General features: G+C 49.1%; 2 protein-coding genes across 2 annotated transcripts; both read right to left on the reverse strand.

Moving 5' to 3' along the window:
- Positions 1 to 86: 86 nt before the first annotated feature.
- FOIG_11787 (proteasome activator subunit 4) lies at positions 87 to 7,024 on the reverse strand. The gene is made up of 3 exons (XM_031212375.1): positions 6,126 to 7,024; positions 732 to 6,078; positions 87 to 679 (listed from the first exon to the last, which is right to left on the reverse strand). Exons 1-3 carry the CDS (start codon positions 6,587 to 6,589, stop codon positions 617 to 619), a joined length of 5,874 nt encoding a protein of 1,957 aa, XP_031057769.1. The 5' UTR covers positions 6,590 to 7,024; the 3' UTR covers positions 87 to 616.
- Positions 7,025 to 8,303: 1,279 nt separating this feature from the next.
- Positions 8,304 to 11,750, reverse strand: FOIG_11788 (uncharacterized protein). Its single transcript, XM_031212376.1, has 2 exons — positions 11,062 to 11,750; positions 8,304 to 10,609 (listed from the first exon to the last, which is right to left on the reverse strand). The coding sequence occupies exon 2, from the start codon at positions 10,096 to 10,098 to the stop codon at positions 8,395 to 8,397; it is 1,704 nt and encodes a 567-aa protein (XP_031057770.1). The 5' UTR covers positions 10,099 to 10,609; positions 11,062 to 11,750; the 3' UTR covers positions 8,304 to 8,394.
- Positions 11,751 to 14,243: the final 2,493 nt, after the last annotated feature.

Here is a 14,243-nt window from a genome sequence, read left to right on the forward strand (position 1 = left end):
CCAATGGAACCTCAATAAAGGTACCTGGTCACCTCCATCTCCCATCACCTAAGCCCAGGGTATTATTCAATTATTAGGCCAAAACACTAACTAGAACAGAAACGCCTCATCAGGCTTCTTAGTAAAAGACAGAGCATGGAATATGACCCATGGTCCTGGGCCTCAGTACTAGGGTGCGGTGTTAGGTCTTACTTAAATATAGCTGTACACCTTTGCTTCAGCCACGTCATTTATACACTTCAATTTGCTACGATCGTGTTTGATCTTTCACTGTTTTCTCATAACAAGACCAACACCTTATAGGGCACTGCAACTAATAGACTCTGGTATGATGTATCCGTTCCGATGCACATCCTTTGACCCATAGTCAAGGACATCTTCTATTGCAATGCCAGAGATGGTATCAATACCTCAATCAAGGGGCCTGCAAGTCTTTCCCGCACTCCCGAACCTGTGGCATCATATACAAGCTCTATCCATTTCGCCTTTATCATTCAATGCTTATCCATATTAAACGTACACAGCCCGTGTAGCCTGGCACTTGTTCAGCTTTTTTTGTCATCCGTGGAGTCTGAGGCTGAGGTTGAGCCCAGTCTCCCCTCATAAGACGATGTCCTCAGGCAAAGTAGCTCTTCCAGAGTACTCCCTCAAGGTCCTCCAGTTGTTCTGAAGTAAAGTACTGGGCACTTGTTAGTAATGATTTCCTCTGTAATCATTGGAAGGGGATATACCTTTTGATCGACTGTCCAACTATCCTGTCTCGTCTTTTTGAATTCGCTGAGAATTGTCTTTGTCGCTTTACCAACAACTCCAGGATCAGCAGCAGCCTTGCGCGCCAGCATTGCTAGTACCTCAGGCATCCATTCAGGTGGAGGGGTTGCATAAGGAAATGCCTCGATTAATGCGCCCAGCCCAAGGATTGCAGCATGACGTCTTGTGATTTGCTTATGAATGTCGACTGGGGTATCTGTCCCAGCAAGATGGCGGTTTCGCTTCGGCATGGGATTGCGTTCCAGTTCATCTTCAAAGCGGGCCTTGAGACGTGCAATCGTAGGGTCACGGATACGGCGGGGGGAGCAGCGTATCATGCCTGCGAGCGTAGTAGATGCACAGGAACGCACCTCAAGCTGTGTATCGCCCAGCATGTCAGACACGGCGGTGAAGAGTGCTTCTCTTTGAGCGCCTCGTGTGAGGAAAATACGTCTAAAATAGATGACCTGCATATTGACCAGGGCTCGAAGCCGCTGGTGCCAGCTGCTCGACGTCTTTCCAATGCGGATGAGTGCATCGATAAATTCTGTGTCCTCGCCATCTCGGAAAGGAATATTGGGCAAATGACGGTATACGTGATACGCAAGTCTCATAAGCTCCGGGTCTTCCTTGACATCCATCATGTGTAGTAATTCTTCCATGAAGGGGGTGGGGAAGAAAGGCACGAGCTGAGTACACTCGTGGGATGATAGTGTACAATCGAGCCACATAAGCACGGTTTTGGAACCCGAGGTATAAGAACTGGGGGTCTGCTGACCAGGTGTTCTCTCGTGTCGCCATTTCTCGAGTCGTTGGAAGACGTCTTTGATAGTGGCCGAGAACTCTTCCGTTGGTTGGTAAGGCCTGATACCGGTTGGCGAAGCAGCCTTGTTTTGTTCTAACAGCTTGCTGACATTCTCGAATGACTCGTGGTATCGAGTCTTATAGATGACTGATAACACGCGACCAATAGCCTCTCGTACCGCCTTGTAGGGATGATCAATGTGGGCGAGGAAGTCATCAAGAATTGGTTGGTCATGTCGGAAGTGCCAACCACCATCCGCAACAATGAACTCCAGAAGTTGAACCTTTGATGATTCTTTGAAAGCCGCGTTTGATGTCATATCAAGTCGGAATGCTCTGAGAGTATCCACAATCTCGTGCGATCGGCGTGGGTCCTTGGAGTCAAGAACGAGGTGTAGACAAGTGAGCCAGTATTGCAAGTTATCGGGTGTCAGGTCGTCCGCAAAAATGTTCAGCATGAACGGCGCAGCATACTCCCAAACGCGGTTTCGGATTTCGGGGGGATCATCACTGGAGCCCGCGAGCAAAGCGCCCATGATTTCCGAGGTCGCTCGATGCTGATGCTTGTCGTTGCCATCACCAAAGACCTCCTTTACCAGCTCCTTGACATCATCCAGAGTGACCAATGTTTTGCCGTAGTGCATCAGGTCAAAAACGTGCATCAATAAGTAGACATTGCTCATGCGGAATCTATCGGTCGACGCGTCTCGCGGTTCTTGCTTCAGATAGTCAAAGCACTGGGATAGCCACTCGCGATTCAAGATCCGGCCCATCTGATCTCGCACAGCAGTTTCAACATCATCGTATGCATTGAAAGGGAGCGGCTTCGCTCGGTAGGCTGTGAACTTCTTGCCCCATACTAGCCAGCCAGGGTGATCAGCGTCCACCATATACTCAGCCCCTTCGGGCTGCTTGAAAGCCTCGAGGAAATTGTGAGTAAATTCGGCGTCACCTTTTTCGACAGTAACTTGGATGCGGTTTCGGTCTCCAACTTCCTCTTCAAGAAGATAATTGCGATAATCATGGCCATAAACGGCTCGCATATCAACAGCTGTAAAGACCGATGTAAAAGCGCTCAGATAGTAGCCACGAAGCCCGGGATGAGGGTCATTTGTGCCCTGAGCAACGAGATCGATAAACTCAGGGGGCGCTAAGGTATGGAATCGCAGGCACAGGTTGGTGGCAAAAATTGCACATCGCGTAGCGATCTTCCAATGAGCACCCTTGGCACGCTCTGTCAATTCCAAGCCCAGTGTAGACTTGGACTTCTCGACTCTTGTTCTACGTTGCAGGATAAATTGATGGCGACTATCAATGGCTGCAGCGACATCAGCAGCAGGTTTGATTGTATCCACAATTTCATCATTAATGATAATCATGCGCTCAAAGGGCTTGCCGAAGTCAATTAGAGTGTATAACGCTGACGAGCCCAGGTTTTGAATGGAAGGCTTATCAATACCTGCAGTCTCGATATACAATCGCATGGCTTCAGGGGCGAAGCGCCAATCCTTGAGGAGAGTTCTCAAAAGAGACGTGAACAATAGAGTGTACATGCCTCCCTTGATTCGGTCATGGTCGTTCGTTTCAAGTGCTTTCCTGAGACGCTCAAGAATAACAGGAATCACCAACGGCTTGCTGCCAATAAGTGACTTCAACGATGAGTCCTGAGCGCTCTGTGCAACTCGTCGTACATCAGCATAAAGCGAAAGACTCGATTCGGCAAGATCAAGCAGCAGCCGTTTGTCAAGCTCGCTCTTCTGCCGCGATGAGGCGTTATGTTTACGTCGCAAAAGCTGATACGCCTCGGCACGTTTGATGAGAAGAGGTCGAGGATAGACTTTCCTCAAGCCTTTGATCTTGAAGGCGGCGATGTCAGATTTGTATAGTCGAACGTGCCTCTCTAGGGGATGAGCAGAGCGCTCAATGCCAACATCAGTAATCCAGGTACGATAGGCAGCGTACAGGGCGGTGAACGAATTCACATCATCTTCCTGGTTCTCGTTAAGGAAAGAGTGTGTTTTGGTCAGTAGATGACCTAATTCTTCTCGTAGATCGTGGATTCTGCTATAAGCAGGGTCACTGGATTTGAGGGCATAGCCTGCCTTGTAGCGGAACTGAGGTCGGAGTTCTTCGTCCTCAGCAACCTCAGCAAGAGGGTCTTCATCAATCATCATTTCGTCATCATCTTCCCGAGCCACATCATGGTCTTCCTCTGTATTTCCGGTCATGATACCCGCAGCACGCTCAGGGTCGAACATGGTGGCCATGCCTGACGTGACCAGGCGGATTTGCTGCATAAGCCGAGAAACCTCATCTGACCACTCCTTGTTCTTGCCAGTGCGGCTCACTGGTGGGTTGTCGCTCATGAGCGATTCCAGTTGATCTTTCGCAGACTTTGTTTGGGAAGCAAAGAGTTCAACGGCAAATTCGATCTCGGCAGGAGAGGGCTGGTGCCACCGAATGCTGAGATCGGCTGGGGCAGTTGTCTTTCCCCAATCATCAACATCGAGACCACGTTCGATGACCTCGGGCTCGTACAGAGCGTGATCGATGGGATAGGTGTGCGTCAAGTTGAGCAAGAGATGATGGATGTAATTGGAGACCAGAATAGTGGGCAGACCACGACATTTCTCTTGCATGTATTCCGCGATGCCCAGGAGCTCATCTTTGTATTTTAAAACCTCACTTCCGACATGAACAACTGCCATGGCAAGCATGCTGACATACCACACCAATGCTCGATCTCGGGGCAAATAGTCTGTTCCACTACTTCGGTCGGACGCGGCGTTGTTATAGTCAATCTCGTTGCGGATATTGACAACAAGCATGGGAATGAAGACCTTGAGAGTTTTCTCTGGGTTGACCTTGCAGAGCGCATTCAAGATCCATGCCATTGCATCTCGTGCTTGATGGACCACATGGCTTGAAACAAACGTTGCCACCTTCTCCAGAGCCATGTCGAAAAGTTCCGGTGACAACGATGCGAACAGGGGCGACAATGCAGCCGGCAAAGCGTTGATGACATTGTCTTCAGGGGTTCCGCCACGGACTTGGTTTGCGTCAGGCAAATTCTCGAGGAGAGTGAACACTTTCCCGAGAAGTGTCAGGATGAACTCGCCAAAGCCAGTGGTCGACGATCTCAAAATACTGGCCTCGTCTTCGTCACTGAGTTCGTTTTTATAGTCAAACTTTACATTCTGACCTTCGCGCTCCATGCGATCCATCTGGCCTTGGACCCACTCCATGGCTAGTGTTGTATCATGGATGTGGCTTCCTTCCTTAACCAATGGTACCATAGGAATGCTATACGCGACACTTTGAATGAAGTTGAGCGTATATTGGGTCTTGTTGAGATCATTGGCATCGATACCTGGGAGAGCCAGAGCCAAAAGAGCTGTGATGTGACACCTATAACCTTTATGCTTGGACATGATGTTGGCAATCATCTGTAATCCATTCAGACTTGAGGTGGTTCTGTGTACCTCCACAAGTCCCTGAAGACTAGGGTAGAAACGCTGCAATGCACCGGGCAAAACCAGGTCCGGTTCGAGATATGCAAGTCCTTGCAAGGCGCTGTAGTAATAGTAAGACACGCGGCTGCTTTTGGAGAAAAGACCCATGAATGTCACTTCTTTGAGTGCCATCACAAAACGCTTTTTCAAGGCATCGTTGATTTTACGATCTTCGGGGAGATCCAGCTCACCGCTCTGCTCGCGATTCCATCGGGAGACGAACGCCTCAGTGAGGTAGAGGGTCAACTGACCAAGCATGGTGGTCCATGAGCCTTGGTTAGAGGGGTGAAAGAAAGTATCGATAGACTCCATAAGGCCTTCCAAGTGTGAGATGATAGAATCATCTTCCTTCAGGCAAGCCGGAGACAAAGAGCTCACGATCAAGCGGGATATCATATAGGCCACTGGATACTTCTTCTTATCTTTCTCAACATAGATGCCTGCCCCAGAAAGATAGTCCAGAGGAGTATACGGAGAATTGGCTTGACCCACGGGGATTTGTGTGAGCCTGAGAATGGCTGTGAAAATGAGGTCGGATTGGTCCTTTGAAAAGATGCCATGGCTTCCAAATGGGACATAGGAGCAGGCTATGTGGTCTCGAGCAATACGAGACAGCAGGTCAATGAAGAAGATATCGAATGCCTTCGATCGATTGATGATGGACCACAAGTGGAAGAGCGTGGGGAAGATATCGGCTGGTTGAGACTGAGGTTCGTTGATGGGAGCGGGGTGACTTGGCAGCAAAGCATTCAAAACACCTGCTACGATGTAGGCGTTTGGCAGCTCATTAACACTGAAGAATGGCAAGAACTCCTCCAGCATCGCTCGACGTTCGGAAGGATCGAAGTACGTATGGGCATGTGTGCACAGCTTGAGCAGCTGTTTAGCGGAACGCTTGCGGTTGCTCTGGTGCGCTGGGACTTCTGAGGGGAGAATCCATGCTTTGATTTCGTTCCACAATGGCCTCCATTCAAGAACAAGATCTTCCCCTGGCTTCAAATAATGATTCTTCCTACAAGATGTGAATTAATGTCATCGAAATGTTGTCAGCACACGTACCTCGTTAGAGTGAGGACCATGCGCAAGAAGCGGTCCGAGGCGGTTGCATCTAGGCCGGGAGCCAATGCAAGGGAATAATAAAGTTTAGCTAGCTTTGCTCTCTGTTCTCTCGTCATTTCAAACTTGAGGTTGAGCCATCCCTGGAGCTCTTTCGTCCAATGGAGAGCTCCTGGGGAGAAGTCTTCCGCTCTGATAGCAATGTATAGCTGTTTGAGGATACCCTGCAGAGCAGCATCGCGTTGAGCTTCTTCTTCGACTTCGAATGGGAGCTGCGAGAAGTATGCAAAGGTTCGGGGCCGATATCGTTTCTTGTCGTCTTCATCGGTCTTGAGGTAAGGAATACCCGGGGACGTGGATCGTGAGATGGGCTCATATGGGAGGAAGTTTGCTAGTAGGTTAGATGCAGTTGTAGGCGGCATAGAACCGTGAGAACCCGAGGGGCGAGGACCAATGTTCTCATCCATGGCGGGCAGATAGATGCGAGGGTAAATAATGCAGTGATCAATAAATGATGCGATTCACTCGAATACCGCCGGGCAGCCAAGAGCGGGCGGCTCAGCTCAGCTGGGCTCAGCGCAACAGCTCAGGCGGGACGTTTATTGAATCGCAAGGCGGGGCGGCGAAGAACGGGTGGTGGGCATTGAGCTTATTCTGAAGTCGACGTCGATATGTACAATCAATATGCAGGACGTGGCGACCTGGACTTGAGGATACTTTCAGAGTTAAGCAATATATGCAAAGGCAAAAGTAAAAGTGGGAGGAGTTGAAGGATTAAGAAGCGGGCTGGGCGACCGTAAATGGTGATGGATGATGCAGCAGCAGTAGCCTGGCCTGGCGGACACATCTAACTTACGCATACTCAGAGCTACAGGTTCCACTTTTCCGGGGCCAGTACGCGCATCAGCCCCAGAGAAAAGAAGGGGATTTAAAACCGACGGGACAGTCGATCAGGAGCATGTGCGAAATATGGATCGTAATCAGTGAAGCCTACCTAGGTGAGCTTAATTAAATTCAGGGTCTTCACTTTGACCTATAGCGTGTTTTCTTTGATCTCAATGTTGCATTGCACTCTGTCGCATCGCCTTGATTCTCTGTTCTTCAGACTTTGTATGCACATCAATACCCTTTATCGCTGTATGCATGCAACTATGGAGAAGTGATTGCCATCCGTCCCGTCGTAGGTAAATCACAAAGGGTTCAAAGGATTCGGTACGGGAATAACCGTGGAGTTGAGCGGCAATACGCAGAGAATCACCCCGCTTGGGTTTTGAGGCTTTCCATGATCAGCTGTTCACTTCATTTTGTAGCTGACCATCGAGTGAAACCTCGAACCCGTTGTCCCATTACTCGACCTTGCTTGCTGTCCTTAGTAACGGCTACTTGCATTTGTGGCTGATTGGTTCCACTTTGTTGGTGTGATTCTTATCCCCATTCCAGCCCGAAAAACGTCAATGCTATCACAAGCGCAGCGTGTGATGGTGATACTGCTTTCCCCCGAGTACTATGGACCAAGCTGAGCCGGTTTGTATTCTCGTCCCTTCTATTCAAACACATTCATCCAATCAGTTTCTATCCCAGTCAAAACGAAGACGGGATACCCAAGGCAGCGGGACAGCGTTGTCATCTACGTCAATGCTAAAGGCTCCAATAGGAAATTATGCAAGACAGCCTGAACAGCATGCTTACTCTTCATGTCTCAAAAATGGCCAACTGATTCGTAGGCATGACATCCAAAAGCACCGCCATCGGTGGTCCGAAGTAGTCCGAATTTACCGCGTCAAACACGCAAGCTTCCTTTGCCTAAGCCAGCTTGAAGCTCTCGCTTTGGGTGTTTACCATCACACTTCTTATGATTGCGTTTCTCTATTACTGCCTGCTCCATCTGTAAGCATTCACTAGTCAGGACAAAATGCTACATTACACAGCGGTTAGATGAATAGAACTATACATCCTATTAAGCTCGCGGTTAAAGACCCCTCGATCTTTGACCCAGCATTCCCCAATCGTAATCATACTCTCAATCCGATCAGCATTATCAAGGGCCCCACCATCTGGAAGGGTCCTCCGTGAACATGTGCTATTCCGGAGGAGGAAAGGCTCCACTTCGCCGTGTTTCCGGCTCGAGGTGTCCGTTCTCACCAACTGAGGCGCCAGTTTCATGTTCAGAGAAGATTAGTTCTTTGCGAGACCAGGAATATGTCATGCGCGAAGATAATAAGTCCTTTTGAGGACGAGGTATATTTATATTACAATCATCACTATCGATGTATCAATACTCGAACTTGTGTCCATATATATCTTCAGCCTGCGCATGGGAGTTGCTTCTCCGGCGGAAAATCTTGTCTGCAAAATTCCGCACACTAATGCTCACACGTCTTGTCGGTGGCCTGTCTGACTTAATATCGAGGGTCTCTAGCGGAGGTCTTCCATCCTCGCTGACACGCGGCGTCACAAACCGCTTGACAAACCCGGCATTGTAGGACACCGACCTTCGACGTGCGGGCATGTCCGATGTGCAACTGTCCAAAGAACTACTTGCCGGGCTCGTGTTGACATGCGGTAATTGATGTGAAGGATTAACAAGGGGAAGGCTTGGGCGAGCAGGGAACGTCTGAGCTCTCTGCGGACCACCACCATTGCTAAGTGTGCGTTTTTGTAACGTCGATGGTGTCCTGCAGATTCCCGATGCTGGCAATCCACTTTGTCTAAGGTTTACCCAAGATGCAGTTGCAACCATCAGAAGTTTGATGTCTTCTGGGACCACTTTCGTCAATCGTGACTGAATTTCAGGTGGGTTCGAGACGATCCAGTCGCTGGCAAGCTTAGAGTCTAGTGGTGTGTTTCGAGTTGGAGGATAGCGACCGCTTGAGGTCGACATGGTATTATAAGTGTCAAAGACGTCCAGCGTATTTGACATGAGGGAACCCATGATGGGGTGCCGTCTTGTGTCGGGGTGTATCATACTAAATGTCCACTTGACTTCAGCGGGCAACGGGCTCGGTGGTGGTGTTTGTTCTCCGGTATTCTTAGGCATGGGGGATGTTGGCGTTGAAGTCTTCTTGACCCATCGTGCCGTACTGATTCGTCCTCGCTCGTCAACTCCAATGAACTCATATGAGCCATTGGTCATCAAACTTGACTCCCAGGTCGATCCATCTTCCATCACGATTTCGGCGGACTCGTCACCCATTTGGGGAAGTGGACTAATAACTGCAACGACGTCCCTTTGGTCGAGCGAGTCTTCGGTATCGAGAGATCCTGGAGATGCTGGCGTGTCGTAGTCCTCACTGCGAACAATAAGAAGATCGTTCATGCCTAGGACTGGCTTTGTACGGAACAGGTGGGGGCAACGCTTAGCCATGCGAGGAACAATCTGAGAGCCCGTGATGAGGCTGGACGGTACTACATCAAATGCGGGTATTGGGCGCTTCTCGCCGACTTCTTGTAATTGAAGGAGCAGTCGTGGGCGGAGATGAACCAAGCGGCGTTGTCTGGCTCCTGGTCGAGGTGCTGGGTGTGCAAGAAGAAATTGTGTAGATTTTCTGAAGGTGCGCTTCCTCCTCCTTCTTCGAGGTGCTGTGGATGAATCACTTAGCTCACTTATATCTGAGCAGGCAGCAGAGCCTTCGTCTTCGCTCTGAACCTCTGACGGTGGCAGGTCGTCATCAGTCTCCGGTTCACGAAAGCGAACAGAGAGATCTCGCCGAGGCATGTACTCAGACTTGGGCCTGGGGCGAGAAGTCCGGCGCACCGGCGTCACTGTAGTCGCAGGCGGGAGTTTCTCATGGTATGACATTGGTCGGAGTTGTGGTAAGGAAGTAACGTCTGCTGATAATGGCCTTGTTGTTTTATCAGTATCTGACCGACGTCGAAGCGCTGATCGGAGGAAGGGCAACGCTCCTTGGGGCGCTTGTGTCTGTCGATTTGTCGAGTACTCGTGGCCGTGAAGGCTAGCACCAGCATGCAGGAACATGATAGCCAAGCCAAGTTCGGGTCGAGCTCATGCAGCAGCTCAATCAAAGGTGTCGTTGGTATTAGACAGAAGATCGACTCTGTCGTCAAATAGGGCTGAGTGATGATTGATGGCGAGTGTAAACAAATACAAAGACCACGAAGTGAAGCAGGCCAAGTTATGATATGTGTTTCAGTGGCTTTCAAAGCCGAATACGCAACTAAAGCACAGGGCGTGATCGAGCAATAAAGTAACCGATCTGGCGGGATGTTAAGCCGGGGAAGATGTGGTCCGATGAGACCAGGATGAGCGAGATGGGATGATACGGAAATGGTCGACCCGCCGTGGAAGCCAGCACTTGGACAATACACGAACCGGCAGATGACGAGATGTTTGGTAAGGTGTCAAGAGATAAGAGGTTGGCCCAATATCGTCAGGGGAGGTGTAGCCCTGTTTAGTATGGTGGATAGGAAGAAAGTTGGTATTACAAGAGACCGCGCGCAACTCTGTGTATGAACTGATCGCGTGGGGTCTGTCAAGTATTAAAGTCAGCTCTGAATAAAGCGGTCACCGTAAAAGACGGATGAAAAGCGAAAATGGTTGAGCGGCGGAAAGCTAGCTGTTAGGCGTTATGGGCTCATGGGTAAGGTGAAGATTATACGGTCAAGAAGACAAGGACTCGAAGCGGTGGAAGATACTCGGGTGTATATCAGAAGCAGACGCGATGATGGGCAGATCCAGGGGTCAAGCTGGGGTAAGCAGTGGCTTGCCTGGACTGTCATGACATGGCCGTCAAGAAGGCATCAACGGAATCCGCCTCAAAGCCAGGGATAGGGCGGTCAAGCCGCTCAGGCACAGCTCAACGATGCCGCGAGACTCCATCCGCTAATCAATAGAAGGGGCCAGGGGTAGAAAGAGCGGCGCCGGGAGCAACATGCCGTAGACACGCGAAAACAGGGGATAGAAGAAGCGAGGACGACTTACGTATTAGTGCATGCGCAGCATCGAAAAGTGTTGAGTCTGGCGGCTAAAGGCCCAAAAGATGAAGTGAATTATTTGCGAGGCTGGGAAATAGAAAAAGAGAAAGTCAAAGGGAAACAGAACGAGAAAAGAAAAGGAGGAGCTAGAGAAAGTAAAAGGGTGGTAAGATGAATGAGTGAGGCCGCCCTAGGATCGGCGGGTTGGATATTAATTAGAGTCCAGGTGGTGACCTCAAGCTGTTACTGGTGGCTGCCGTTGTCCCTGTCTACTTTATTGGCTCGAGATGTCTCTGGCGGTTTTTGCTTTTTGTTTGTGTACCGGTACTTTGGGCTTTGAGCGTTGGACCAGCTGGCTGGTTCCCCAGGATATTTCCTTTTTTAGTAACCAGTCCTGATGATCGCAGTGCAGTTACTGTTTTGTTTGACTTATATTCCCCTATTACGTCGATGTCGTGTGCTAGTCAAGTCTGCGTCACCAGATCGAGGTCTCCTTTCTAGCAGCGATCCTAGTCTCTCCGATCGAGGAAGCAGGGCCAGACAGCTTCTGTGAGTGTCGAGGGATCAAGATCGAATAAAGTCGACGGCGAAAGGAAATAGTAGAAACATTCATCGGTTGTTGGGAAGAGGCTGGCAGATACCCTGCTCTCTCAGTCCATGCTCTTGCTTTAATCCTTTTTTTCTTGTTGGTGGCCCCAAGTGCTAGAGCCAACCTTGGCCTTGAAAAGCATGCATGGGATAAATTTTTTTCTTCTCTTTTTCTTCTTCCTTCTCCCGCGCCTTCCAGCTCATCCTTGATATTAGTGAGGTGGGGGAGCGGGTCATTAAGCCATGAACACGCCCGATGCATCCATCCTACAAAAACCTCATGCGACTGATGAGATGCATGCATGCCGCTGCCCGCTAAGTTCAGCCCAGTCAGTCTGGTAAACAAGCTCTCAGGGGATCAAGTCGATATCTCGCAACACTGGAATGTCATATGAGGTGAGGTTGCCTACCTCATGGTCAGGGCCTTTCAGTCAATGCAAGCTGCGGCACCTCCCGTACCAGATTGGTCCGAGCTGGGAAATAGATGGACGTCAACCCGAACACGAGAAAGGCTGGTAAGCCAATCGAGTTTAATGAGACATGCAAACAACATGATTCAGACTCGTGAGCTCCTAACTTTAGTGCTGTTCCTGTTATTAAGGCTGCCCTCGTGCCTCAACATCTGCTTTCTGTCTAATAACGGTTTAGCATAACTTTCTCCCGTAAACCCGGGAGTGATGGGGTGGATGTCAGACGTCTTGACACTCTCAGTGGCTGATCCACTCTTCTGGTTGCGGTGTTGCGGTCAAAGACAAGTTTTTACGGCTCTCAACCGCGACTTAGACACATCCATCAGTCCATAGTATCAACGTAGGATCGGCTCAAAAGTCAACTGCTCCGCGGGGTTACGGAATCACTTGCTACTGGTCAGCATCGACATTTATGGCAACTTCTTGGGCACAGAGCGGGGTGCGTCGCACATTTTAGATGCCGCGACCGTGTAAGAGCCTCAGTCTGAGTTCAAGCGTTCAACAGGCTCTATGGACACATTCCCAGTTCCATACTGGGCATCCAGCATTGCAAAGGTTGCCTATCGCAGCATTTTCTTTGCGCCGACACTTCTACGCAAATACGCCCTCTGTTACAAGTTCAGGTCAATCTACGCATCAATCTCTTCAATGGCGGTCGAGTAGTCCCATATCAGACCTAAGCTTTCGCATGCAGGCAATGACAAGGATGAGATCGTGCATGCATGTACATACATATCGCCAAGTCAGAATCCTAGACCGCCTGTCTGTCAGTGAAACGAACCAATTGCTAAATGACAACAACTACAAACGCTGTTTTAATGGTCTGCTTTATCGTGTTATTGCGCTTTTGTTGGGGTGCTGGTTGAAGCTATCGTTAATTCTTTTCAGCCTCACACCACCTAAAACTCATCTTCGCATGCAAATCTCCCAGTATCATCTGGACAAAATAGCAGCATGTTTCAAGCATTAAAACATCTGTTTCGGCCAAATTGGCATCTCCAGCACTCGCTAATTCATAGTATTGGCACCTCGCGTCTTCCAGAAGCCCAATCGGCTCGTAACAGCAATAACTGCCAGTTATCCCACAAAATCGTGTTGGCCGTTCTCCACAAACATTATGTTATATCCTGTTATGTGAGTTTGGGTCATAATTTACTCAAGAAAATAGTTGAGATGTGAGATTCCTCATTGTTGTCGAGAGTCTTTCCTCTACCTAACGTCCAAGGTTTCTGAAACTATTTTCAGTCCTTTCCAGGATTTGGCACCTTTTCGCCGATCATCAATAAAGCCCAGGTTCTAACCGGTGACACGGAAGCCTGGCTTTATCAAATAACTAGCAAAAGCGTAACTAGTATGCATGTTTTCGCGCTGCTAAATTCGTGGAGCAAAGGAGATCCAAAATGGTTCTGAATGCTGATGGCTGTCATGAAGCCTAGAGCAAATCGATTATACGGCAAGATATTTTTCACCCACATAGAATAGTCTTTTTATTGCAAGTTCATGCGATTCAACGACTCAATATTGTACCCTTGCGTTGAAAATACTATTCCCGTCCTCAAGGTACAGGTACTTTTCCGCATCCAGTCATTCTGACCATCCAATGTCAGGGTCATGATAGCTTACTGAAACACCACAAACTCAAAATCATCTCATTTATCACAAATTTTTTAACGGCTCCCTTGCCCCGATCCATCATTCAAGCGCGCGGCTGCATATCTCAGATCAATCAATGCCGGGCAACATCTCGGAAATCGGCACTTTCTACTTGTCCGATCCGTCCAGACGTTTCGGATGTCTCGGTACTGATTATCGAGACTACGAAAATATTGATCAGCTCGCTGCTGTGGGTTAGTGATCATCTTCACGGGAGCCTCGGGACAAAGATGGACAGCCATGAGCTGAGATTTGCATTTCAAGCTTGAAAACATCGTCAGCTGCTCAAATCATGCTGTTCTGATAGGACGGTCCATAGCATGCGGCTCAACCTTCCAGTCAGCCAATGTAGCCCTACTCATACTTTAGCTTGTATTAGGCTGCTTATGTGTGCCATTATGTGGCAAGAATTGTTTGAATGGGTGACATCTAGCTTTCGTAAACTGACTACAAGGAACGCAAAACTTTAATGACTGAA

This window comes from Fusarium odoratissimum, assembly GCF_000260195.1.
Source record: "Fusarium odoratissimum NRRL 54006 unplaced genomic scaffold supercont1.23, whole genome shotgun sequence".
Taxonomy (NCBI): domain Eukaryota; kingdom Fungi; phylum Ascomycota; class Sordariomycetes; order Hypocreales; family Nectriaceae; genus Fusarium; species Fusarium odoratissimum.

Bases quoted from the DNA above. Each gene is read 5' to 3' on its own strand.
- FOIG_11787 (XM_031212375.1), bottom strand. From the start codon at position 6,589: ATGGATGAGAACATTGGTCCTCGCCCCTCGGGTTCTCACGGTTCTATG. The intron at 6,079-6,125 runs GTACGTGTGCTG...CACATCTTGTAG, and splicing joins ATGGTCCTCACTCTAACGAG to GAAGAATCATTATTTGAAGC. The intron at 680-731 runs GTATATCCCCTT...ACAAGTGCCCAG, and splicing joins GTTGGACAGTCGATCAAAAG to TACTTTACTTCAGAACAACT.
- FOIG_11788 (XM_031212376.1), bottom strand. From the start codon at position 10,098: ATGTTCCTGCATGCTGGTGCTAGCCTTCACGGCCACGAGTACTCGACA.